Source organism: Mesoplodon densirostris, chromosome 4 (genome assembly GCF_025265405.1).
Source record: "Mesoplodon densirostris isolate mMesDen1 chromosome 4, mMesDen1 primary haplotype, whole genome shotgun sequence".
Classification (NCBI taxonomy): Eukaryota; Metazoa; Chordata; class Mammalia; order Artiodactyla; family Ziphiidae; genus Mesoplodon; species Mesoplodon densirostris.
In genome coordinates this window covers 42,825,735-42,849,840 of record NC_082664.1, presented here as the reverse complement: position 1 = coordinate 42,849,840, position 24,106 = coordinate 42,825,735, and the positions used below count along the sequence as shown (strand labels likewise).

Genomic DNA, 24,106 nt, shown 5'->3' with positions numbered 1-24,106 from the left:
CAAAGTGATTGCACCATTTTACATTCTCACCAGCAGTGTGTGAGGATTCTAATTGCTCTACATTCTCACCAACAGTTGTAGTCTGACTTTTTCATTATAGCATTTTCATGGGTCTTTTCATGATTTTGATACTGCATTTCTCTGAATACTAATGATTCATCTTTACGTATGTTTATTGGCCCTATGTGTATGTTTTTGGGGAAATGTCTTTCAGATTCTTTGCCCATTTTTACCTGGGCTATTTGACTTCTTATTGTTAAGTTTAAGAGTTCTTTATATATTCTGGATACAAGTTCCTTGACAAATATATGACAAGCAAAAATTTCCTCCCATTCTGTAGGTTGTCTTTAGCTTTCTTGATAATGTCCCTTGAAGCAAAAAAGTTTTAATTTTGATGAAATTCAATCTATTTTTTTCTTTTGTTGCTTGTATTTTTGGTGTCATATCTAATAAACACTGCCTATTCAAGATCGTAAAGATTTGCTATGTTTTCTTCTAAGAGTTTTATAGTTTTAGCTCTTACATTTGGGTCTATGATCTACTCGGAGTTAATTTTTGTATATGTTATGAGGTAGGATTCCAAATCCATTCTTTTGTATATGGATGTACAATGGTTTCATCATAATTTATTGAAAAAGCTATTCTTCCCTTAATGACTTTTCTTGGCGCCCTGCCAGAAATCAAACAAATGTAAGGGTTTATTTCTGGGCTCTTATTCTTTTTTCCATTCATCTATATGTCTATCCTTATGCCAGTACTACACTGTCTTGATTACAGTAGCTTTGTAGTAGGTTTTAAAATTGGGAAGTGTGAATGTTATGACTTTGTTGTTCTTTTTCAAGATTGTTTAGACTATTCTTGTACCTTTGTGTTACCATAGAAATATTGGTTTTGGCTTTTCAAGTTTATCAAAAAGGCATCTGAGACTTTGATAGGGATTGCCTTAGATCTGTAGATAAAATTTGGGGAATATTGCTGAAACCGAGCAGGACCCTGTGGGGCTCCTGGGCACAAAAGCCTTTCTGTGTCCCCTTCCCTGAGTTCCAAAGGGCAGGTTCAAACAGTTGCTAATCAGGAAAGGGAGAGGATGGAGAGACAAGTGAGGAGCAGTCAAGAAACAATAGTGCAGCCTTAGGAGCAGGGTCCTGGTTCCCCTCAAGGGATACACATAACAATATCTTTGAGCTCTTCTGCAGAACTAAAACCCCCACCAAATGGAAGGTGTTAACTACTTGATGAAGCACTCTTCATTCCAGAGTAGGTCACAGTTTGCCCATCATCACCTGATGCTAGATAATCTTTGGATTGAAGGAATGCAGCAAGGCACCCTGATCATTACCAGCAACCCTGCTCCCCTTGACTATAAAACTCCTCACCCCACCTCCACCACCCCCACCCCCGGGTTTGAGACACAAAGTTTTGAGAACATTAACCCGTTGTGGCCCCCTTTGCCTGGCAAAGCAATAAAACTATTCTTTTCTACTTCACCCAAAACTCTTGTCTCCGAGATTCAATTCAGTGTCGGGATACAGAGGCTAGATTCAGCTTCGTTGCTGTCTTAAAAATATTAATTCTTCCCATTCATCTATATGACATGTCTTCATGTTTATTTATATCTTCTTTATTTCAACATTGTTTTGTAGTTTTCAGTGTACAAGTTTTACAGTTTTATTAAATATTATTCCTAAGTATTTTATTCTTTTTGATGATAAGTAGATTGTTTTCTTAGTTAATTTTTTGGGTTGTTTATTGCTCAAGTATAAACTGCAATTGATTAGTTAATGTTAATTTTATATCCTGAAACCTCACTGAAATATTTTTTGTTTCTAATAGGTTTTTAGTGGATTTCTTAGGATATTCTGTATATGAGATCATGTCATCTGCAAATTAGATATAGTAAAGATAGTTTTACTTCTTCCTTTCCAATCTAAATGTCTTTCATTTCTTTTTCTTACCTACTTGCCCTGGCTAGAACCTCCAGTATAATGTTGAATAGAAGAGGTAAGAGTGGACATCTTATGAGGAAAGCATTCAGTCTTTCTCCATTAAGTTGATGTCTGTCTTTTACCATTCCTGCTTTTAGTTCCCTTCTATTCCTAGTTAAACTTTTTTATCCTGGAGGGTGTTGGATTTTGCCTCTTCTGTGTCTATTGAAATAGTCATGTGGTTTTGGTTCTTTAATCTACTAACATGGTGTAATATATTGATTTTCAGTTGTTAAACCAATCTTGCATTCCTGTAATAAATCTCACTCAGTCTTGGTGTATAGTCTTGTCTTTATGTTGCAGGATTCAGTTGGCTAGTGTTTTGTTGAGAATTTTTGTCTGATGTATATATTTGTGGCTTTCTTTTCTTATCTTTTGTTTAGATATCAGAATAGTAGTGACCTCATAGAATGAGTTGGGAATTTCATATCAATAATCTTGAATGTTTGTAGTATTCAGTATGTATCTTAAAATATTCTGTACTATGTAGTGTTTTGTAGTATGGAAGCCATCTGGGCCTCTGCTTTTCTCTTTGGGTAGCTTTTAAATTGTTAATTCAGTTTCTCTACTTGTTATAGGTATATTCAGATTTTCTATTTCTTCTTGAGTTGGTTTCAGTAATTTATGTCTTTTTCTAGGAAGTTGTCTGTTTCATCTAAGTGATCTAATTTATTGGCATACCATTGTTCATAATATTCTCTTATAATTCTTTTTATTTTGTTCTGTAAGATTGCTGGCAATATTATCTCTTTCCTTCCTGATTTTAGTAATTTGAGTCTTCTATGTATTTTTCTTGGTTAGTCTAGCTAAAGGTTTGTCAGTTTTGCTGATCTCAAAAAAACAGCTTTTCGGGCTTCCCTGGTGGCACAGTGTTTGAGAGTCTGCCTGCTGATGCAGGGGACATGGGTTCGTGCCCCGGTCTGGGAAGATCCCACATGCCGCGGAGCGGCTGGGCCCGTGAGCCATGGGCGCTGACCCTGCGCGTCCGGAGCCTGTGCTCTGCAACAGGAGAGGCCACAACAGTGAGAGGCCCGCGTACCGAAAAAAAAAAACAACCAAAAAATGAAAACAGCTTTTGGTTTCATTGATTTTTCTCTATTATTTTTCTATTCTCTGTTTTATTAATTTCCACTCCAATCTTTATTATTTCCTTACCTCTGCTTACTTGAGATTTAGTTGCTCTTTGTTTTCTAGTTTCCTAAGGTGGAAGATTAGGTTATTGGTTTAAGATCTTTCTGCTCTTTCATTTGTAGCTATAAATTTCCCTCTGAGGACTGGGTTTGCTGTATCACAAGTTTTGGTGTGTGTTTCATTCATCTGAAAATGTTTTCTTGTTTATCTTGTGATTTCTTCTTTGACCTGTTGGTTATTTAGGAATTTGTCTTCTAATTTCCAGATTTCTTTCTATTGTTGATTTAATTCAGTTTTGATTGAAGGACATACTTTTCATGATTTGTATGAATACACTTAGTATGATTTCAGTCTATTGAGGTTTGTCTTATGGCATGATGTCTGTTTCTTAATCTGTAAAATATTCTCTAAAATAAGGATAAATTAAGGATAGTTGCTTAACTGTTTACTAGTGCTAGTTCTTATGACTTAACAAGCATGTAATGCAAAGCTTAATCAACCTTAAGATACACATAGCACTCTGTTCTCTTTAGTACTACATTTTTTTTAAGAGAGCAGAAACTAAAAATGTAGTCTCATTTATTAATTGTGAGATTGGAGAAAATTATAACAAAGGATCTCATATAAGGGCTATTTCCTCAAAAATATTGGAGTAATAAAATTATACTGTTTTTCTTATATGATCTTGAAAATTTATGAAAGATATTTAAGAATAAAAACTTCATTTTTATGTCTCTGCAGGTTGGTATCATGCGTGATCGTCTGATTCAATTCATCTCTAAATTGCAGTTTGCTGTGACCGTACTCTTGGCATCATGGACAGAGAAAAAACGTAGAAAATCAACCACCACTTTATGTGTACTCAACATTGTCTTCTCTCCATTCGTGCTGGTCTTCATAGTTTTTTCTACACTACTCTCTTCTCCCTTACTCCCCCTCTTTACCCTTCCTTTGTTCTTGGTGGGGTTTCCTCGACCTGTTCAGAGTTGGCCTGGAGTTGTGGGTACCACAGCCTGTGTATGTGCAGATACAGTGTACTACTACCAGATGGTCCCGAGTTTGAACACTGCCCTTCAGTCTGCAATGGCAGCCGGAAGTTTAGGTAAGTAAATGGGTTGTGCTTAAGAAATCCTCACAAATGTATTTAAAATACAAAAAAATGAACACACAGAAAAACAGTCTTTTGATCCAACTGTTATACAGATTCTAATACTTTGATGTGCAGGCAGAAAGACTAAATATGAAGGAGTATATCTCCTACTCCTTATTTTGAGGGAAATAAAGTTATAAAAATACCAAGTGAAAATTTCATTTAGGTGATTTGACAATTTTTAAAAAACATTTTCTTGACTAAAATCAAGTTATAGTCCCCCCATGAAACATGAAAACACCTTATCCCAAAATTTTCATGAATTTTAATGAGTTCATGTCAAGTAGATGTAACAGCTTAGGCCCATAAAGAGTGAAAACTAGCATTATATAAATATCAGATTGAAGAGCTTAAAGGAGTTTGCTTTATTTTATTAGTTAATGTCTAGCAACTTGTCTGACAAGGTTACAGGGTAAGGTAACATAAAAGCTTTGGTCAGGGGCTTCCCTGGTGGCGCAGTGGTTGAGAGTCTGCCTGCCGATACAGGGGACACGGGTTCGTGCCCCGGTCCGGGAAGATCCCACATGCTGCGGAGTGGCTGGGCCCGTGAGCCATGGCCGCTGAGCCTGCGCATCTGGAGCCTGTGCTCTGCAATGGGAGAGGCCACAACAGTGAGAGTCCCGTGTACTGCAAAAAAAAAAAAAAAAGAAGCTTTGGTCAGTGATCGGTAACCTCCCAAAATGAAGTGCTATACGAATATTAGCAAGATTTTTGATGAGAATGAGCTAATATTATAATTATAATTTTGTGATAATTTTATAATTTCATCATAACTAACTGTAAATTCAGCTATATTGTACTTCTCAGGGTTGGTTTTAGATAAAGTACAGGCCGATGACAATAGTGTGTTGTCTCCTACTGTATGCTTTAGCCCCTGAACTTGTTTTAGGTATGTCCAGTGACTTCCTAGCAGACTGACTCCCCTAGCAGAGAGTAGCAATTTAAAATTAGAATTTTAATGAAATGTTTATTTGGGTTGAACTTTTCTTATTATCTATTATGTGAGATAATTTAGGAAAAATTTTATTTTTGTAATAAAAATTTTTTATGAATAATCATTTTCCTTTCTTATAGGAAATACTCTACACTTTTAGTACTTTCATAGAGTTCCAATTAATTTTTATTATATAGTGCAGTGCCACTTTTTAAAATGCCTGTAAGGTTAAACTCACATCTGAAATAATAAATACCTTAGTAATAAGGTAGAAATTATACGTTATTATTAAGTCAGTTATATTCAACCAGTAAGTGTGTTGTAAAGTATTTCCTGGGGGAAAAACAGAAAACAGTGAGGTAACATTTCACACACATCTGATTGGCAAAAATGTAAAAAAACTCTGACATTAACAAGTATTGGCTAGGGAGTGGGGAACAGGAACTCTCAAACCCTGTTGAAAGGGAATGTGTAAATTCATACAGCTACCTTGAAGAGTAAACTTAATAGTCTGTAGTGAAGATGTACATATCCCATGGCCTAGGGATTCCAGTTTTAGATTCCATGATCCAGTGATTGCAATTCTAGAGAAACTCTTGCACGTGTATCTTGAGGGTCCCCAAGACCATTCCCAAATTTCATGATTTTCTAGGAGGACACATAGGACAGCATATAGTTGTGCTCATAGCTAAGATTTAGTATAGCAAAAGGATGCAGAACAAATACAGCAAAGGAAAAGTCACATGGGGTGAGAGACTGGGTGAGAGCTTCCAGGTATCCTCTCCCAGTGGAGTTACACAGAACGTGCTTAATTCCCCAGCGCCTTGTGACAGTATGTGTGATATGTTGACTACTGGGGAAGCTTATTTGAGACTCAATGCCTAAGGCTTATATTGAGGGCTGGTCATGTAGGCACCCGGTGCCTACCAAATACCAAAATTTCAGACTCACAGAAGGAAAGCAAGTGCTCAGTATAAACTGTATTCTTTGCACAGACAGTTTAGGCACAATGTGAGACTGTTTATTGGTTAGGGTGGTGAGAGCTCCTTTGAAATACAAGTTCCCAGTTTCCAGCCAAGGGCCAACTTTGTAAGCAGGCCTTTCAACAGACAGCAGTTATTTCTGCTATGTTAACTCTTTCTACGTAATACATTGTACAAGCAGACTTGTACAAAGATAATTTATACAGCATTATTTATAATAGTGAAAAATTGGAAAACATCTGAAATGTTTGTTGTCAGGGAAATGAATATTTAAATTCAGCCATATTCATACAATGAATTCTCAGTATAGTTACAGTGAAGGAGCTTTGTAGTCAATATATAATGTCTCAGAGACAATGTTGAGAGAAAAACTGAGTTTTAAGGGTATTTGTACAGTGTGGTAGATAGCATTTTATGTAAGTTTTTAACACCACAAAACACTTTTATAGGCATGTATATAAAAATGTCCAGAATGTTTTAAATCATTAATGTGAAGTTGGCTTTTATATATTTAATATATTTTCCTAATATATTTAATATGTATTTAGGGTTTTACATAACAGGTTCTAATTTGTAGTTTTTCTGGAAAATATATTCTTAATTCTTATAAATTATCACCTGTAGATTTTCTCTTCCAACTGTTCCTGTAAAGAGCTTAATTTAATGCCTCCTGATATGCAATGGATAGTTGTTTGTATTCTTGACCTAAAAAGAGGGTAGAAAGAATTATTATTAATAATTATTAATTAGTTCCAAGTGTGTTATTAATTTTAAAGATTCACGTGGCAAAATAAAACAAGCTTTAACAATTACTTACTTTTTTTTTTCTAATTTGTTTTAGGTCTCCTCTTACCTGGGTCTCATTACTTGGGCCGTTTTCAGGATCGTTTAATATGGATAATGATTCTAGAATGTGGCTATACTTATTGCTGTATTAACATTAAGGTCAATGTGCATTTGAAACCTCTCTAATACATGTGTAAAAATTTTGTTATGCACACATCAAAGAATTAATAGCTCACTTTGGGAGAGTATTTTTTTACTTGTGAAAACACTTAGGATTGTTAAAGTGTATTTCAATATGTACATAGTGATAGACAGACTAGTGTTGACTGTATGATAGAGCATAGTAACAAAATACACTTGTCCCTTTTTTATCCAGTCTTTTTCTTTTTATCCCTATCTAGTTGAGCATCCCAAAAAGGTGACTCAGTAATATTTTCTTCACTCCTATATCATATAAGCATTCTCAACTTAATATAAAAACCTTTTTTTGACCCCACTGCCCTTACCTGCTAATACTCTGTTTTTCTCCTTTCAGAGCAAAATGCCTTATTAGAGTCACTTATAATCACATCTCCAATTTCATTTCTTCCATTTTTCTCTTCAACTTACTCTAGGTTTTTGACCCTATTACCTATTACTCTAGTAAAAACCGCTGTTGTCAAGGTCTCCAGTGGCTGTGGCATTGCTAAATCCAAGGATTGATTCTCAGACCCGTTCTTGACCTGTAAGCAGAATTTGACAGAGTTCATCTCTTCACTTGTTTCACGGATTAATCCTTGACAGTCTCCTTTGATGGTTCCTTCTCTTTCCTTGACCTGTTAATATCAGACTGCCCCAGTCCTTGCTGACAACTCCATCCTTCTAGTGGCTCAGATCAAAAACATTTGGGCTTTAGTCCAGTGATATATGACTCCTTGTTTACTTCTATACCGCACATCCAATCCAACAAGAAATCCTGTTGGCTCTGCCTTTAAGTCATATCCTGTATCCCAACACTTCTCACCACCCTACCTTTCAGGCACCTTCATTTCTTTCCTGGATAGCTGCAATCACTTCCTAATTGGTCTCTCCGCTTCTGCCTCTGGCCCCCTACAGCCTATTATCAACCAGAATGATCTTTAAAATCTAAGTCAGATCATGTCACTTCCCTACTCAAAATCCTACAGTGAATATCTTCCTTCGTTCAGAGTAGAAGCCAAGGCCCTAAAGGGTCAGGCTCCCTATTTGGTCTCATCTACTCCTTTAACCATCTCACCCTACTCCAGCATACTGGCTGTTCCCTCTGCCTGAAACACTCTTCCTCAGACAGCCACACAGCTAACTCCATCACCACCTTTAAGGCTTTGCTCAAATGTCACCTTCCCAATGGGGTCTACTGTGGGCATCCTATTTAAAATTGAATACCCACTCCCATTCCTGCCTGCACTTCCAATCCTCCTTGCTTGCTTTACTTTTTCTCTGTTTTCATAACACTTATACCTTCTAGCAAACTATGTAACTTACTTATTAATTTTATTGTGGATTACCTGTGTTCCTCCACTCTCTAATATAAATGTTGCAAGAGCAAGGATCTCTGTTTTTATTTGGAGAATATATCCTGAGCCCCTGGAATAGTGCCTGGCACCTAGTAGGCCGTTAATAAATATTTGTTGAATGAGTAGTGAATAAATGAATTTTTTTTGTCTTAATGCAGATTGGATAAAATTGCTGGTGACTAAAAAGCTGTTCCTTTAGTCCAGTGGTTCTCAAAATGCAGTTCTCCAGATTAGTAATTTTAACATGTCCTGGGAACTTTTTAGAAATGGAAATTCTTAGGCCTCACCCCAGACCTACTAAATCAGAAACTCTGGGGGAGTGCCCAGCAGTCTGTGTTTTAACAAGCCTTCCAGTGTATCTGACTCACCTAAAGTTTGAGAACTACTGCTCTAGTCTAACATGTACAAGTAGGAAAAGGCGAAAAATCATGCAGAATATGGAGGACATTTTCATTGCTTAATTTAGTTCTCTTTTTTTAATGGTACAGTTTTATAATACCTAATAATGTGGGTCCTTTTATTGATCTTTTGTGCTCCATGAAATATATATACTTTTTGGTGGCAGTCTTTTTTTCTTTCTTTTTCATTTTTCCGGACACAAGCTTGCTTAGCTATACCATCTACTAACATTTATATAACACTTTAAATATGACAAGGCACTTTCATTACTTGCTTTACTCTTCACAACCCTATGTGCCAGGGTTATTTTTCTTTGAAAGAGAAGCAAAAGGAATCTCAGGGGGTAAGTGACCTACTTACGATTGTGTACTAGCATCAGGCAGAGCCATGATTTAAAAGCAGATTCTGATGTCACATTCCATGTTCTTTCCCTGGATCATAATACAACCTAACAGCATTGCCTTTTATTAAAATCACTGGTAGTTTTGTAAAGATGTATAAATAAATGAGCAAAAATAATAATAATAGTAATAGTAAACAGTGACCTGATGTATCCTCTTCAAGTGATTCCTTCTAGCGAAGTAATCAAAATGGGTTTAAAATTTATATAAGGATGTATTCATAATATTCATTCTTCCAGCATATATTTGTTGTATCCCTCACTGTGTGCCAAGTACTAGTTTAGGCACTGAGGATACAGTAGTAACCAAAAGAGAGCTGCTCTGTGGAGTTTATATTGTAGTTGGAGGAGATAGATAATAATCAAATACATAAATCTGTATTATTATTATGTTATTATAATTTTTTAAACTGGAACAAAGAAATGGTTAGATAAATTATGGCATATCCATATAGTAGAATACTGCTCTCATATAAAGTAGGATGGAAAGGATACAAAGCTAATGTGCATATTGTGTAGTTCCAATTTTGCTCCCCCCCCAAATTTGTATAATTTTAAAAAGTTTTTAACAAGTGTGATTCAACCTTGACGTACAGTCTTAAAATTATGGTCATACTCATTAAAATTGTTTTGCCAATTTCCAGTGGAATTTCTAAAATTTCTTTAAAAATATAGCATTATTTTTCATATCTGTATCCAACATCAAATGTATTAAGTGTCATTAAGTTTGAATTAAGGTGTAGCTCTTGGGTTAAAGACATTTTTTGCCTTTAACATATTTTTATTTTGAGAATCCAATCCATGAGCATTTACAAAACTAGTTACTTTTCTCTGTGTAATAAGTGATCATAAACTCAAGTATTTTCTTATTTCCTCTTTAGGGGTTAGAATTGCAAGAGACATCCTGTCATACTGCTGAAGCTCGAAGAGTTGACGAAGTTTTTGAAGGTGCCTTTGAGCAAGAAGAATATGCAAGAGTATGTTCCATTAATGAACACTTCGGAAATGTCTTGACACCCTGTACTGTTTTGCCTGTGAAACTCTATTCTGATGCCAGGAATGTCCTGTCTGGCATAATTGATTCCCATGACAACTTAAAAGAATTTAAAGGTGACCTTGTTAAAGTACTTGTGTGGATACTTCTTCAGTACTGTTCCAGAAGATCCAACATGCAGGAAAATGTTCACAAAACTGAAAATAAAGGGAAAGCATCTCTAATAATCCTGCCTCCTTTGAATACTTCACCACAAACTGAATCCCCAGAAGACACAGGTAGTTTAAATTCAGAAAATTTGGATGACTGGTCTGATGATGTTTTTGGTGAAGAGCCAACTATCAAAAAAGGAAAAGAAGAAAAAGATCAGTTGAAAGTTTTGCCAGGTATAAATTTGCCTATTCCAGGATCAGTGGAATCACAGAGGGTTGGTAAACATTCTACAGGCACAGTTACTGAAAATAGTCTTTACCAAGCAGTTGCATTGGGATACCCTGCTACTGACAAAGGAAAACAAGAAGCCGTGGCATACATCCCTCTCATGGAGTTCAGTTGTTCTCATTCTCACTTGTTAAGCTTACCCGAAGAGTGGATATCTAATTGTTTGCCTAATTCCAAAGTGAAGGAGATGAGCTCATTATTTCCAGAAGACTGGTACCACTTTGTTTTAAGGCAGTTGGAATGTTTTCATTCAGAAGAAAATGCCTCAAATGTAGTGGAAGAAATTGCAAAGGACAGAGTTTTAAAAGACTTTTATGTTCATGCAGTAATGACTTGTTATTTTAGTTTGTTTGGAGTAGACAATACGATTCCTAGTCCTGGTCATATATTGAGAGTCTACAGTGGTGTTTTCCCTTGGTCTCTTGCCTTGGATTGGCTCACAGAAAAGCCAGAACTGTTCCAACTAGCCCTAAAAGCTTTCAGGTAATTCATTTTGATTACATACAAGTTGTAACGTTGGCCAAAAAATGTTGATTTTTTTATAACTTACAAGGAGATGCTCTTTCATTTCTAATTTTAAAAAATAATCACTTTCCAAAAAATGAAAAATGCTTGGTAGGTACTCTGATTATATCGGGAGCACACTTAAATTTGTACTTTCTTTTTGTTTATGTGGAGAACCTATTTTTTGTATGACTTACTGGATTGTTTTGCTTTAACTCTTATCATTTCTCCCAGATCTTTTTTTCTGAAATATGTATGATTTCAGTTCAGTGTCTTTAAAAATCTATTTCATCTATAAAGTTGATTTTAAAAATTCTAAAATTCTTTGTTTCTCCATTTTTAGGTATACTCTGAAACTAATGATTGATAAAGCGAGTTTAGGTCCAATAGAAGACTTTAAAGAGCTGACTAACTGCCTTGAAGAATATGAAAGTGACTGGTACATTGGTTTGGTATCTGATGAAAAGTGGAAGGAAGCAATTTTACAAGAAAAACCATACTTGTTTTCTCTGGGGTATGATCCTAATATGGTAAGGTTAAAAATGTGTTCTTAAACATTTTTGTATATTAACCTTAAAGAATAGAAATCAGTTATAAAGTATTTAACCTAAGTGATAGAGATAACATTCTAGGTATAAATATATTAATTATAGTATTAAGGTATTTGTAATCATGACTTTATGGCCAACATAATCCAGTCCTAGAATGACTGATTATTTACTTTTGCAAAGCTAATAGGAGCCAATAAAGAATGTTGTGTAGCTATTATGCAGTAACTGAGCTATAAGATAGTCAAGTAAATGTAATTTGCTATAGCATATTTGACTAAATGGGTTGTATTTATATGGCAAATTCAAGTGTATGAATTATTACTTTGGACTTGAATCCTAGAAGAAAAATTAATTTGTAATTTGTAATCAAGTCTGACTTGTGAAAATTCAGAGACTCTAAATAAGGAATGCCTTTTTTAAGATTTAGTACTTGTTCTCATTGCATTTAAAATGTCATTGAGTGTGCACAATATGAAAGATTCAGTGTTATGAGCTTATTGTGGGTTCCACATGTGGTGTTACTGCACATGTGCTTCCCAAGGAAAATGATGAAAGTTATTTTTAAAAAACAACCATTTAAAGTCTTAGAAATGGTCCTAAGGGCATACAGCAAATAAACATTTATTAAAGAAAATCTTCTAAAACCTAAGAACAGTTAGAGACTACATTATTTGAACCAAGACCCATTGCCTCCCAGCTCAGCAAGACAGAAACTCCACTCAGACTGGTATGGCCAAGAACACAGGGCTCCCTCTCCCCTCAGCTCCCAGTTGGAGGACTGTTTTCCCAGAAGAGGAAGGACTTCAGCATTGCTTATCTTACTCCCACCTGCCTATTGTGAGGCTTGGTTCTGGGCATGTGTAATCAAGAAGTTGGAACTCCCTTCTGACCACCCCCAACTTGTTGGATGGAGGCTTTACCTGGGCCTGGTGCCACTGACAATAGCGGGGCCTGATCCCCCTTGTCTGTGGATGTTCCACAGTGGGAGAGGCAAGCCAAGAAGACCTGAGTTTACTGCTCCTCCTCTACCAAACACATGTCCTGAAGCATAGGTGTTACTCAGAAGTGCGCCATTGTCTTACACCCCAGTTCCAGCGCTCTGGCTCAGAGATTCTGCCCACTGGGAGAAGCAGACCATTAAAAAAAAAAAGCTCTAGATCTCTTACCAAAGGAAGTGACTTCATTTGCATATAGTGTGGACACACTGAAGCTTAAGATGTTCCTCAAAAAACAGTGGAGGTGGTGGTGAAAGTTACTAGAGGCAATTGGTAAAATCACTAGAGGTCTCAGCTGAACTGCAGGCCAGGTAGATTAACACAGGGAACCAGGGAAAGAAACAGCGGAGAAGAGCCCTCCTGGGGTCAAAACAAATCTCAAACACTGACCTCCAAAACTGTTCTTTCAAAGGAGCCCAAATTTAATTGGATCACTCTGGAGCAATTTAGGTCCCAGGTCATTGTTGAAAATGTAGAGCAACCAGCTGGGTGTGAGCATTTAACAAAGAGAACCTTGCCAAAACCACTGCCATCCCATCATAACTGTGGGCACTCACAAGGCTGCACTCCCTGAGGAGCAATATCAAAGACTTCACAATTGAAGGGGAGGTAGGATTAACTTCACTAAAGTCATCCAGCCATTCACTAAACAAATATGCAAATAATAATAACAAGCCCTGGGGTGTGGGGTAGAGAGGATCAGTACCCAGAATTGCTGCAGTGTTATCTAAAATGTCCAGTTTTCAACAAAAATTAGGCGATATGAAAAGAAACAAAAAAATCACAAGAAAGTCTGACCCATGTGTAGGGTGGTGGGAGGGGGGACATGACAGAAATGGCCTGTGAGATCAATGACATGTCAGGTTTAACAAAGATATCAAAGTAACCATTTTATATATATGTTCAAAGGACTGAAGGAAATTATGATTAAAGAACTAAACAAAGTGGGAAACAAAGTGGTCATAGAGTGAACCTACCTCAACATAATAAGGGCCATATATGAGAAGCCCACAGCTAACATCATACTTAGTGGTGAAGAGCTGAAGGTATTTCCTCTAAGATCAGGAAAATGACAAGGTTGCCCACTCTCACCACTTGTATTCAACATAGTATTGGAAGTCCTAGCCAGAGCACTTTAGTTAAGAAAAAGAAATAAAAGGCATCCAAATTGGAGAGGAAGAAGTAAAACTGGTACTATTTGCAGATGATGTGATATTATATATAGAAAACCCTATACTCTATAATAACAATCAGAAAGAGAAATTAAGACAACAGTCCATTTACAATTGCATCAAAAGAATAAAATACCTAGGAATAAAATTTTTTTTTTTTTTTTTTTTTTTTTTTTTTTTTTTTTTTTTTTTTTTGCGGTACGCGGGCCTCTCACTGTTGTGGCCTCCCCCATTGCGGAGCACAGGCTCCGGACGCACAGGCCCAGCGGCCATGGCTCACAGGCCCAGCCTCTCCGCGGCATGTGGGATCCTCCCAGACCGGGGCACGAACCCGTATCCCCTGCATCGGCAGGCGGACTCTCAACCACTGCGCCACCAGGGAAGCCCAGGAATAAAATTTTTTTGTAACTGGAAGTTTGTACCTCTTAATCTCCTGCACCTATTTCTTTCCTCTCTCCATCCCCTTCCCCTTCTCCCTCCCCTCCGGCAACCACTTGTTTGTTTCCTATGTCTATAACTCTGTTTCTGTTTGTTTTTTTAATGTTTATTCATTTGTTTTTTAGATTCCAAATATAAACAAAATCATATTTGTCTTTTTTCTGTCTGACTTATTGCATTTAGCATAATAGCCTCTAGGTCCATCCATGTTGTCACAAATGGCAAGATTTCATTCTTTTTTATGGCTGATTAATATTCCATTGTATATATGCCACATCTTCTTTGTTCATTCATCTATTGATGGGCACTTAAGTTGCTTCCATGTCTTGGCTATTATAAATAATGCTGCAATGAACATAGGGGTGCACATATTTCTTTTCTTTTTTTTTTAAATTTATTTTTTATTTTTGGCTGCATTGGTTCTTTGTTGCTGTGCACAGGCTTTCTCTAGTTGCAGGGGGCGAGGGATACTCTTTGTTGCGGTGTGCGGGCTTCTCATTGAGGGGGTTTCTCTTTGTTGCAGAGTATGGGCTCTAGGCATGCAGACTTCAGTAGTTGTGGCACTCGGGCTCAGTAGTTGTGGCCCATGGGCTTAGTTGCTCCATGGCATGTGGGATCTTCCCAGACCAGGGCTTGAACCCGTGTCCCCTGCATTGGCAGGTGGATTCTTAACCACTGTGCCACCAAGGAAGTCCTATATTTCTTTTAATTAGATAAATACCCAGGAGCAGAATTGCTGGATCATATGGTAGGTCTATTTTTAATTTTTTGAGGAATCTCCTTACTGTTTTTCATGGTGGCTGCACCAATTTACATTCCCACCAACAGTGCGTGAGGGTTCCTTTTTCTCCACATCCTCACCAACACTGTTATTTGTTGTTTTTTTGATAATAGCCATTCTGACAGGTGTGAGGTGATATCTCATTGTGGTTTTGATTTGCCTTGCTCTGATGATCAGTGATGTTGATCATCTTTTCATGTGCCTTTAGGCCATCTATACGTCTTCTTTGGAAAAATGTCTATTCAAGTCCTCTGCCCATTTTTAAATTGGGTTGTTTCTTTGTTTGATGTTGAGTTGTATGAGTTCTTTGTATATTTTGGACATTCATGCCTTATCAGGTATATTATTTGCAAATATCTTCTGCCATTCAGTAAGTGGCCTTTTCGTTTAGTTTATAGTTTCCTTCACTGTGCAAAAGCTTTTTAGTTTGATGTAGTCCCATTTGTTTATTTTTGCTTTTGTTTCCTTTACCTGAGGAGACATATCAAAAATATGTATTGCTAAGTCTCATGTAAAATAACTTACTGCCTGTGTTTTCTTCTAGAGGTTTTATAGTTTCAGGTCTTACATTTAAGTCTTTAATCCATTTTGAATTTGTCTATGATATGAGAGAATACTCCAGTTTCATTCATTTGTATGTAGCTGTCCAGTTTTCCCAACACCATTTATTGAAGAGGCTGTCTTTTTCCCGCTGTATGTTTTTGTCCCCTTTGTCATAGATTAATCACCCACATATGTGTGGGTTCGTTTCTGGGCTCTCTGTTCTGTTCCATTGGTCTATGTACATTTTTTTGCCAGTACCATACTTTTGATTACTGTAGCTTTGTAATATATTTTGAATTCAGAGAGTGTGATACCTGCAGCTTTGTTTCTTCTCAAGATTGTTTTGACTATTTGGGGTCTTTTATTATCTGGCATAATAAAGGCCATATATGACAAACCCACAGCTAACATCATACTTAGTGGTGCAAAGCTGAAAGCATTTCCTCTAAGATCAGGAACAAGACAAGGACTTTCAGGCAAGACAATGCCCACTCTTTCCACTTTCATTCAACATAGTTTCAAAGTCCTAGCCACAGCAACCAGAGAAGAAAAAGAATCCACATTGGAAAGGAAGAAGTAAATCTATCACTGTTTGCTGATAACATGATACATTACATAGAAAACCCTAAAGACGCCACCAGAAAACTACTAGAGCTCATTAGTGAATTTGGTAAAGTTGCAGGATATAAAATTAATATACAGAAATCTGTTGCATTTCTGTACACAAAAAAACCAAATATCAGAAAGAAAAATTTAGGGAACAATCCCATTTACCATTGCATCAAAAAGAATAAAATACCTAGGAATAAAGCTACCTAAGGAGGCAAAAGACCTGTACTCTGAAAACTGTATGATGCTGATGGAAGAAATTGAAGACAACACAGATGGAAAGATATACCATGTTCTTGGATTGGAAGAATCGGTATTGTTAAAATAACTGTATTAACCAAGGCAATCTACAGATTCAGTGTAATCTCTATCAAATTAACAATGGCATTTTTCACAGACCTAGAACAAATAATTTTAAAATTTGTATGGAGAAACACAGAAGACCCTGAATAGCCAAAACAATCTTGAGAAAGAAGAACGAGCTGGAGGAATTATGCTCCCTGACTTCAGACTATACTATAAAGCTTCAGTAATCAAAATAGTATGGTACTGGCACAAAAACAGACACATAGATCAATGGAATAGGATAGAAAGCTCAGAAATAAGTCCATACACTTATAGTCAATTAATCTTCGACAAAGTAGGCAAGAATATACAATGGAGAAAAGATATTCTCTTCAATAAGTGGTGCTGGGAAAGCTGGACAACTGCATATAAAAGAATGAAATTAGAAATTCTCTAACACTGTATACAAAAATAAACTCAAAATGGATTAAAGACCTAAATTTAAGACCAGATACTATAAAACTCCTAGAGGAAAACATAGGCAGAACACTTTGAGATAAATCGCAACAAATTTTTTGGATCTGTCTCCTAGAACAATGGAAATGAAAGGAAGATAAACAAATGGGACCTAGTTAAACTTAAAAGTTTTTTCACGCTAAGAAAACCATAAACAAAACTAAAAGGCAACCTATGGTTTGGGAGAAAATGTTTGCAAAACAATGAGACCAACAAGGGATTAATTTCCAAAATATGCAAACTCATACAGCTCAATATCAAAAAACCAAACAACCCAATCAAAAAATGGGCAGAAGACCTAAATAGACATTTCTCCAAAGAAGACATACAGGTGGCCAACTGGCACATGAAAGGATGCTCAACACTGCTAATTTTTAGAAAAATGCAAATCAAAACTACAGTGAGATATCACCTCACACCAGTCAAAATGGTCATCATCAAAAAGTCTACAAACAATAAATGCTGGACAGGGTGTGGAGAAAATGGAACCCTCCTACACTATTGGTGGGAATGTAAACTGGTGCAGCTACTATGGAGAACAATATAGAAATTCCTTAATAAACTAAAACTAGAGTTACCATATGATCCAGCAATCCCACTCCTGGGCATATATCTGGAAAATACAAAAACTCTAATTCAAAAAGGTGCATACACCCCAGTGTTCATAACAGCACTATTATAATAGCCAAGACATGGAAGCAACCTAAATATCCATCGACAGATGAATGGATAAAGAAGATGTAGTATATATTGGGTTGGCCAAAAAGTTTGTTCAGGTTTTTCTGTAAGATGTTATGGGAAAACCCCAACGAACTTTCTGGCCAACCCAATTTACACACACACATATATATACATACACACATACATACATATACATACATACATATATACACACAGTGGAATATTACTTAACCATAAAAAGAATGAAATAATGCCATTTGCAGCAATATGTTTGGACCTAGAGATTATCATACTAAGTGAAGTAAGTCAGAGAAAGACAAGTATCATATCACTTATATGTGGAATATAAAATAATAATACAAATGAACTTACTTACAAAACAGAAATAGACTCACAGACATAGAAAACAAACTTATTTTTACCAAAGAGGAAAGGAGAGGAGGGATAAATTAGGAGTTTGGGATTAACAGACACACACTACTATATGTAAAATAGATAAACAACAAGGACCTACTATATCACACAGGGAACTATATTCAATATCTTGTAATAACCTATAATGGAAAAGAATCTGAAAAAGAATATATTATATATATGTATTTATGAATATGTATAACTGAATCACTTTGCTGAACACCTGAAACTTACACAACATTGTAAATCAACTATACCTTCAGTTTTTTAAAAAATCATATGATCATCTCAATAGATGCAGAAAAAGCTTTTGACAAAATTCAACATCCATTTATGATAAAAACTCTTTAACAGAGTGGGTATAAAGGGAACATACCTCAACATAATAAAGGCCATATATGAGAAGCCTAGAGCTAACATCATACTCAGTGCTGAAGAGCTGAAAGTATTTCCTCTAAGATAAGGAACATGACAAGGATTTCCACTCTCACCACTTTTATTCAACATAGTATTGAAAGTCCTAGCCACAGCAACCAGAGAAGAGAAAGAAATTAAAGGAATCGAAATTGGAAAGATAGAAGTAAAACTCACTGTTTGCAGATGATGTGATAGTATACATAGAAAATCCTAATGACACCACCAAAAAACTACTAGAATGCATCCATGAATTTGGTAAAGTTGCAGTATACAAACAATATACAGAAATATGTTGCATTTCTACACACTAATAATGAACTATCAGAAAGGCAAGTTAGGAAGACCTAGGAGTAAATTTTTGAAAGAATGTGAAAGACACTAAAAACTATAAGGCATCGATGAAAGAAACTGAAGACACAAATAAATGGAAAGATATTCCATGCTCATGGGTTGGAAGAATTAACATTGTTAAGATGTCCATACTACCCAAAGCAGTCTACAGATGCAGTGCAATCCCTGTCAAAATCCCAATGGCATTTTTCACAGAAATATAACAAACAATCCTAAACTTTGTATGGATCCACAGAAGATCCCAAATAGTCAAAGCAATCTTGAGAAAGAGCAAAACTGGAGGCATCATGCTTCCTGATTTCAAACTATATTACAAAGCCATAGTAATCAAAACAGTATGGTATTGGCATAAAAACAGACACATAGGTCAATGGAATAGAATAGAGAGCCCAGAAATAAACCCACATATATATGGTCAATTAATATATGACAAAAGAGCCAATAATATGCAATGGGGGAAAAGATGGTCTCTTCAATAAATGGTGTTATGAAAACTGGGCCACTGTCTTAATACTATACACAAACGCTAACTCAAAATGGATTAAAGACTTAAATGTAAGACCTGAAACTATAAAACTCCTAGAGGAAAACATAGGTGGTAGCTCCTTGACATCGGTCTTGGTAATGATTTTTTTGGATTTGACAACAAAAGCAAAAATAAACAAGTGGGATTACTTCAAACTAAAAAGCTTCATTCAGGGATTTCCCTGGCAGTCCAGTGGTTAAGATTCTGCATTTCCACTGCAGGGGCACAGGTTTGATCCTTGGTTGGGGAACTAAGATCTTACATGCTGTGTGGCTCAGCAAAATAAAAAAATTAAATTAAAAAATAAAAATCTTCATTCAGGGCCTCCCTGGTGGCGCAGTGGTTGAGAGTCCGCCTGCCGATGCAGGGGATACGGGTTCGTGCCCCGGTCTGGGAGGATCCCATATGCCGCGGAGCGGCTGGGCCCGTGAGCCATGGCCGCTGGGCCTGCGCATCCGGAGCCTGTGCTCCGCAACGGGAGAGGCCACAACAGTGAGAGGCCCACATACCGCAAAAAGAAAAAAAAAAAAAAAAAAAATCTTCATTCAGCACAGCAAAGGAAATCATCAACAAAATGAAAAGACAATCTACAAAGTGGGAGAAATATTTGTAAAACATATATCTAATAAGGGGTTATTATGTTTTAAAATATATAAAGAACTCATATAACTCAATAGCAAAAAAAAAATCTGATTTTAAAATGGGCAGGGGATCTGAGTAGACTGAATATGAATTTTTCCAAAGAAGATATACAGTTTGCCAACAAGGATATGAAAAGGTTCTCAACATCACTAACCATCAGGGAAATGCAAATCAAAACCACTATCACCTCATAACCTGTTAGAATGGCTCTTATCAAAAAGATAGGAAATAACAAGTGTTGGCTAAGATGTGGAGAAAAGGGAATCCTTCTTTGGTGGGAATGTAAATTAATGCAGCCACTCTGGAAAACAATATGGATGTTCCTCAGAAAATTAAAAACAGAACTACCGTATGATACAGCCATTTCAATTTTGAATGTTTATTCAAAGGAAATGAAAACACTAATTCAGAACCATACCTGCACCCCCATGCTCAATGCAGCGTTATTTTTAACAGCCAAGTCATGGAAATAACCTGTATACCTACGGATGTGTGGATAAAGAAAATACACACACACACACACACACACACACACAGAGAGAGAGAGGAATATTATTCATCCATAAAAAAGGAAATCTTGCCATTTGTGACAAAATGGATAAACCTTAAGGGTATTATGCTAAGTGAAATAAGTCAAAGATAAATATCATTTGATCTCACTTATATGTGGAATCTAAAAAATTAAAAAGAAAAAAACCAAACTCACAGACACAGAGAACAGATTGGTGGTTGCCAGAGGGTGGGAGTGGGTGCAATTGGTAAAGGTACAAACTTCCAGTTACAAAATAAATAAGACCTGGGGATGCAATGCACAGTGTGGTTAATAATATTGATTGTATATTGTTATATTGCTAAGAGAGTAGATCATTAAAGTTCTCATCTCAAGAAGTGATGGATGTTAATTAGACTTATTGTGATTATTTCACAATATATCCAAATATTGAATCATGTTGTACACCTGAAACTAATATGTCAATTGTATTTCAATTTAAAAAGGGAGGTAAAGGAAGGTATGATGACAATCTCACATCAAATAGGGAAAGAATATCAATAGAGATAGAAATTATAAAAAAGAACTAAATGAAAAATATACTAGAGGGCTAGACCATAAATAGCATAACTTAACCCAATTTAAAAATAACAAAGGATTGTATAGACATTTCTTCAAAGGAAATGTACAAGTGGAACAATAAACACATGAAAAGATGCTCAACATCATTCATCATCAGCAAAATGCAAGTCAAAACCACAATGAGGGATTCCCTGGTGGCGCAGTGGTTGAGAGTCCGCCTGCCAATGCAGGGGACATGGGTTCGTGCCCCGGTCCCAGAGGATCCCACATGCCACGGAGCGGCTAGGCCTGTGAGCCATGGCCACTGAGCCTGCGCGTCCGGAGCCTGTGTTCCGCAACAGGAGAGGCCACAACAGAGAGGCCCGCGTACCGCAAAAAAACCCCCAAAAACCAAAAAAAAACCCACAATGACATCACTTCATAGTAGGATGTCTGAAATCAAAAAGTTAGATAATAAGCGTTGGTGAGGATATGGAGAAATTGGAACTCTGATACAGTGCTGGCAGAAATGTAAAATGGTACTACCACTTCGGAAAACATTCTGGCATTTTCTCAACTAGACATAGAGTTACCATATGATCCAGTAATTCCGCTCCTGTATACCCAAGATAAATGAAAACATAAATCCACATGAAAATTCAAATGTAGCAGCATTATTCATAACTGCTGAAAGATGGACACACCCAATGTCCATCAGTTGATGAATGAATAAACAAATCGTGGTATATTCATTCTATGGAATATTATTTGGCCATAAAAAGGAGTGAATTACTTGATACATGCTACAACATGAATCAACCTTGAAAACATGCTGAATTAAAGAAGCCAGTCACGAAAAACCACACGATTCCATTCATGTAAAATTTCCAAGACGAGGCAAATCAATACATTAGATTAGAAAATACATTAGTGGTTGCTAATGACTGGGGAAATTAAGGGATCGCAGGATAATAGCTAAAGAGTACAAGGTTTCTTTTTGAGGTCATGAAAATATTCTACAATTGTGGAGATAGTTGTATGTATCTGAACATACTAAAAAGTCATTGAATTATATACATTTCACATCAGTAAATTATATGGAATGTGAACTATATCTCAATAAAGCTGCTTTTGAAAAGAGCCTACTGGATGATCGTTCACTATTATTTATGACTTATGCATTGCTGAGGCCAGATGGGATGAGGGAATAGAGAGGAAAGTAAAGAGAAGTGAGTGCAGTGGCTATCAGGAAGTTTTTTCTCTTGCACTTATCTGGAGAGCAATCAGATAGATGTGATTCTTGATTCTGAAGACAAGCAACTCGTGTACATTTTGATACACTACTTTCTGTTTAAGTTTGCCTAACTACAATGGAATTTTTCTCTCATTTTATAAATAAAGGCCTGAATATAATCTCTTTTCTTTTGCTTTCCCTCCCACCTCGTTTATTCTTTACAGGGAGTTTACACTGGGAGAGTACTTACCCTTCAAGAATTATTGATCCAAGTTGGGAAGTTAAATGCTGAAGCTGTTAGAGGTCAGTGGGCCAATCTTTCATGGGAATTGCTTTATGCCACCAATGATGATGAGGAACGTTATAGTATACAAGCTCATGCACTACTTTTAAGAAACCTTACAGTACAAGCGGCTGATCCTCCCCTGGGATATCCAATTTATTCTTCAAAACCTCTCCATATACATTTGTTTTAGAGCCCATTTTAACTTGTATTGTGAGCAAATGAGAGGTCTAGAAAATTAATATGATTCCTCATAACTTCACTGGACTTCTCTCTCTCCTCCCACAGGTCAGATGCCTAAGAAAAGCTAAGCTCTATAAAGTTGATTCTCTTAGGTATCTTAGTGGTTTAAAACAACAACTTTATGTCTAACATAGAAGTTAAAGTTAGTTGGCCAGTATTTGTGCCCTATTGCGTGTGGTTGGCCTTGGTAAATATAAAACATTTGTGTAAGACTATATAATGAATTTTTTAATGCTTTCTTAAATGTGTGATAAGTGACTTGCCTTAGAGAAGTCAACAACTATGTAATTTTTACATGCTTAAAAGATACACATATCAGTGTTTTTAAGTCAAGATAATGGATCCTACTGAAGGTTACATAATGTATATATATTTATTTGAAATATTAAATTTTATAGTATTTTGAAACTTTGTGCTATTTTATTTTAATATTTAACAGGGTCTGTTTCCATATAATCCATTCATTTTCTTTTCATATACTTCAATTCAGAAACCTTAAAAATTTTCAATAAAATCTCTTCCAAAAAAAATCTTCTTTTTTCCCAAGTATCCTTTTGATATGTTTGAAAGGAAAAGGTCATCCCATTCATCATGTGAATACTCACAGGATCAGCAACATTAAGGTAATCTGATTATGACTGTTAGAGGCCATTCTGTAGATCTGGCTCCTTATGCATTTCTTTTCAACTGAATATACTGCTTTGGAAGAACGACTTATCTGGTAGGACTACCAGTTACTAGTGTCTTAAGGTGTTTGAACTAAAGGCAGAAAGAGATCGGAGAAAATTTTTCATAATGTGATCAGGCTTTTATATTTTCACTGTTTTGCTGCTTAGAACTTTTTATAGGTACTTATAAGGAGGATGAACAATGAATCTGCATCATTTGGGACATGAATTTCCTCTACACCTTATTTATTTCCATCTATAGTACCCGTTATTTAATCTGTAGTAGCCTCCTGAGTAGGTAGTACAGTAATACATTCTCTTTAGTAATGATTGAAATTATTTGCAATGTACCAATTAGGTTTTTATTACTATTACTCCTTTATTAAGTGGAACAGTTCAATACAGCAGTGTTAAAGGATAGCTTTTTGGACTAATTTCAATTAATGAATTCATGAGATTCGTGT

The 24,106-nt window shown here is 36.2% G+C and overlaps 1 protein-coding gene across 1 annotated transcript in view; it reads left to right on the top strand.

The window, feature by feature from the left end:
* PCNX4 (pecanex 4) overlaps nucleotides 1-23,338 on the top strand; it is a 39,887-nt gene extending 16,549 nt beyond the window's left edge. The window contains exons 7-11 of the mRNA XM_060096113.1: nucleotides 3,858-4,218; nucleotides 7,025-7,128; nucleotides 10,185-11,221; nucleotides 11,586-11,772; nucleotides 22,673-23,338. Of these exons, the coding sequence (XP_059952096.1) occupies nucleotides 3,858-4,218; nucleotides 7,025-7,128; nucleotides 10,185-11,221; nucleotides 11,586-11,772; nucleotides 22,673-22,924 (1,941 nt within the window). The 3' untranslated portion in view covers nucleotides 22,925-23,338. The remainder of the gene's footprint in view (nucleotides 1-3,857; nucleotides 4,219-7,024; nucleotides 7,129-10,184; nucleotides 11,222-11,585; nucleotides 11,773-22,672) is intronic.
* Nucleotides 23,339-24,106: the final 768 nt, after the last annotated feature.